This window comes from Sphaeroforma arctica, assembly GCF_001186125.1.
Source record: "Sphaeroforma arctica JP610 unplaced genomic scaffold supercont1.787, whole genome shotgun sequence".
NCBI lineage: Eukaryota > Ichthyosporea > Ichthyophonida > Sphaeroforma > Sphaeroforma arctica.
The window spans coordinates 32,482-36,390 of NW_014039771.1; the positions used below are offsets into that span (position 1 = coordinate 32,482).

The window sequence follows — 3,909 nt, forward strand, 5'->3', positions numbered from 1 at the left end:
GTGTAAATATTGGTATTTTCAGTGTGTCTTCACAGTTTCTCTGCAGCAGACATCCGGTTGAATATTGTGCAGTGCGACGTTTCACTTCGATGTTCGCGCGGTTGAAGCAAATGCCCTTGATGTCAGTGCATCTGTATCTAATCATAGAATAAAGAAGGACATAAACGAATGAATATATACTTACTTGATACCTCTACTCAAAAAGGCAATAGAGTTGAATTTTGATGCATCTCCACAAAGAGGGGGAGTATAGATCGGGTATACGGGGACATTTAGGTGACTAGCTACTGGAATGTTTTTTTTAGAAAAAGTATGTTGTCATCTATAAATAAGAGCAAGTTGGCGGTGCTAATAAAGAATTAAAAGTTGAAATCGCCAAAATTCTGCCAAATCATGGTCTGTAAATATTTAAAAACAACAAATAGAAATCATGTTTCAAATTCTCGAAATTAGAATGTATCAAAGACGTATTTCTGTTTACAGGGATCTAAAATTCAAAGGGATTATGTTGGCAAAACCCTCTTCAATTCGAAAGAAAAAATAGATCCCGGTATGTAGTCTACTGAGTCTCTACTACTAGTAGCATTTAAATATCAGTTATAGATAGACTCTCTAAATAGAGAGAGAGAGTCTCTAGCACTACTACGGGTCCACCAGCCCCAGCCCCAGCACCCCCCCCCACGCTGGCCCAAAACAAAAATGCAAATAGGACTCTCCCTGGGCACCGGAGCATATGCCCAACTAAACCAATTAATATGAGATAATTGGTACCATATTTGGTAATACTTCAAACCCGACTGCAAGCAGATCTGAAGTCAAAAAGTCTGAACGGTGAAAGCATATATATTTTATACAATACATACCTCACTTTTTGTTTAATTTATACTTAAAAAAAAACAAAAACAAAGTACATAAGTATTGTGAAAATACCGCAGGATGTTCTTTTTTTCTGTTTTTTAATATAAAAAATAAATGTAACTAAATACATTTTGTTTTTTACAAAACAAAATATATTTGTTTGTGTGTTTTTATTTTTGTTTTTTTTATCAAAACGAATAAAAAAATATTTACAAAGCAAAAGACACAGTAAATATACATAGCCTTCTGAAATTTGAACAACAAGAAGGCTATGCAAAAGAGCACAAAAAAGCTCTTTATTTACTGCTGCTGCTATTGCCTGTGTCACCATATCAGTTTTGTACTTTCCAGAGAGTAGTGTGATTCTTATTTTAGGAAGTTGTAGCATTGGGATTGGTGGTACATTTTAACGAATACACCAGGTCTCTACAAACTCCAGAAGGTAGTGTGAAATACTCTCTCACTCTCCCTCTATTCTCTACTCGTGTTAGAGAGTGTGTCTACTCTAGTGAGAGAGACTCAGTGAAGCCTTCGCAAGAGCATTGTACATTGTACAATGTACAACATAGGTCAACTCAACACTCAACAGTACAGCACTGACAGGCCACAGCTCGGATAAAAATCGTAAAATATACTCTTCAGGCCCGCCAAGGACACTTCAGCTGTTCATACTTCATCTCTGCGACACGATGAAGGGCAAACAATTGTTGTGGGACCAGGAATTTTATAAAGGTCCTCATTAGGGACCTAGATATATAGCCAATCGCCAGCGGTAATCATGAATAGCGGTAAGAAAGTGAGAAATTCAATACATCAACCTCTCTTGTGTTAAATACCCGCACTCCGGTTCGTCTTTGATCGATCAGTCGTAACTTGCAATTTACATATAAAAAGTGGTATTTAAGTGACAATTCATGTATATTATTGCCACATAAGCATCTGACTTACAGGTAAGTTCGAGTCCGAGCTAGATTGCGAACAGGATGTCAATAAAATCTTCCCTTCTGCTAGCGGTTGCCTCTATCGTTAATGCAAACGCCCTATCTAAGAATGGTGCTGCTACTAGTGCGCCGTCGATGTGCAATCGTGCAAGGTCTAACACTGGTGCAGCTAAGGAAACTAATTGTTCTGGTGCTAAAGTAATATTATCATCGGTGAATGACGCGCGCGATGTTGTGACCGCAGGACTTTCAAATCCGAACGTCAAATCCATGGCGTACCCTATCTGTAAGTACAGTGCAGGAAGACCGCCCGGCAGACCCCAGGATATCCGATTACATCTGGGAAGAAAACGATGATGCGAACGGATATGGAGGTGTCTGGGGTGATCATTGGTTCAACCCAGATGACCTTCTACCAAACATATTGCCTATTACGTAGGACATTATGACGAAATACAAAGTTTCGATGCGATCAGCACGGATAATGCTTCACCATCGGACGCAGTGACTGACAATGATTCCGAAGCCGCAGAACATCACACAGATCAAAGAGTTGATCCACGTTTATGTTGCGTACATGCACGGTATAGTCGATTACGCAAATTCTATTGTTTAGAGGTGGCTCTGAAAAATCCGTCCTACTACATTCACGAATCGAGTTTGATAGGCAGATTCGATGGCTATATCGTAGAGTCCTTGTTCAATTGGTATCCTTATGATATTGACAACTACAACGGAAGTCCAAACTTGCTGACAGGGTCCAAACCTTTCCAATACGAGGGTACTAATGGTGTGAGTAACTCGAAGTTGCGAGAACGAATGAACGAGCAAGGAGTAGATATGGTATACATGGATACCTATGATGGATGGGATGAATATTATGCCAACGATGACGAGTGAATACGACTGCGAAAATGGGGAAGTACTGAGTGAAGACGAATGAGTTGACAGACACATACGCGACAACAGCCCATTTCTACGCCTATATGCCTTTCCTGGGTTACCCGACATATCAGCGAATATACATGCCGCCGCAAGCAGTCGATTGAATATTTTAGATATATTCTTGAAACTACTCGATTGTTTATAATTGCCTGTTGACATATTTTTATTATCGTATACTTGGTGGAGGAATTATATCGATTTGTAGTATTAAACCAGACGGGTGTTGGCACACAATACGGGATGCTTGAATTGTATAGGTGACCTTATCGTCACGAAAATGTACATGCAACCTTAAATACAAGCGAGCTTATACTCAGTATTAGACTATGCAGTCCACGAACGCAATGTACGAAAACATCATCCCCGAAATCTCTACTCTATCGAATATTAGGTGCACATGATCTAGATACTCTAGAATCTGTTCTGCACGTATCCCTCGTACATACGAACAATTACAACCCTAAGCTCAATGTGCTGAGACATTCGTTTTGTTGTGATTAGGTAGGTAACATTCAGTCAATCAACTTCACCTAGGCTCAGTGCACAGTACCATTTCCCATCCATGGCCGATGCCGCACGTTTTAGTTTATCTTCATATTGAAGGACTTGATTTGAGTCAATTGGTCGAATCCGAACTTGGATAGACTCACACCGCGCCCGGAGTCCTTTACTCCAGTCCATGCCAGAGCAGGGTCTAGGTAATCGCACCTAGTATGCACAATGGAGAATGGTTAAGATGCAGTATACATGAAAAAATTCACCAGACAACATTGTGCACCTCAATTTCTAATGAATCTATTCAGCAAAAAGCAAGTACGACCACGGTGAATGCTCTACACAGCCCCAAAACCACCGAGGCTACTGGGTTTTGGAAAGAGCATCTCCAGAGAAACTTTCAATCCTACTCGATAATCTCAAGATCACTTCAGACGGTTTCTATCAACAGCCAATATAGTTTTGTATGAAATATTTATTTAACTATTAATGTTTTGCATGGTGTTTGCCATTCGTGTACCTACGTGTGCGCACATTCGTCAAACAACAATACTAGCATATATATTTAAATATGTATTATATATATATACCATTCGTGTACCTACGTGTGCGCACATTCGTCAAACAACAATACTAGCATATATATTTATATATGTATTATATATATATA

The 3,909-nt window shown here is 39.4% G+C and overlaps 2 protein-coding genes across 2 annotated transcripts in view; one reads left to right on the forward strand and one right to left on the reverse strand.

Annotated features, from left to right (window-relative positions):
• Positions 1-1,763: 1,763 nt before the first annotated feature.
• On the forward strand, positions 1,764-2,699 carry SARC_08596 (hypothetical protein; the record flags this gene model as incomplete). The annotated part of the gene is made up of 3 exons (XM_014297422.1): positions 1,764-1,997; positions 2,044-2,173; positions 2,239-2,699. Exons 1-3 carry the CDS (start codon positions 1,842-1,844, stop codon positions 2,697-2,699), a joined length of 747 nt encoding a protein of 248 aa, XP_014152897.1. The 5' UTR covers positions 1,764-1,841.
• Positions 2,700-3,325: 626 nt separating this feature from the next.
• Positions 3,326-3,909, reverse strand: part of SARC_08597 (aldehyde dehydrogenase) — a gene marked incomplete at both ends in the record, with an annotated part of 5,990 nt that continues 5,406 nt past the window's right edge. The window contains one exon of the mRNA XM_014297423.1: positions 3,326-3,452. Coding sequence (XP_014152898.1) covers positions 3,326-3,452 — 127 coding nt within the window. The remainder of the gene's footprint in view (positions 3,453-3,909) is intronic.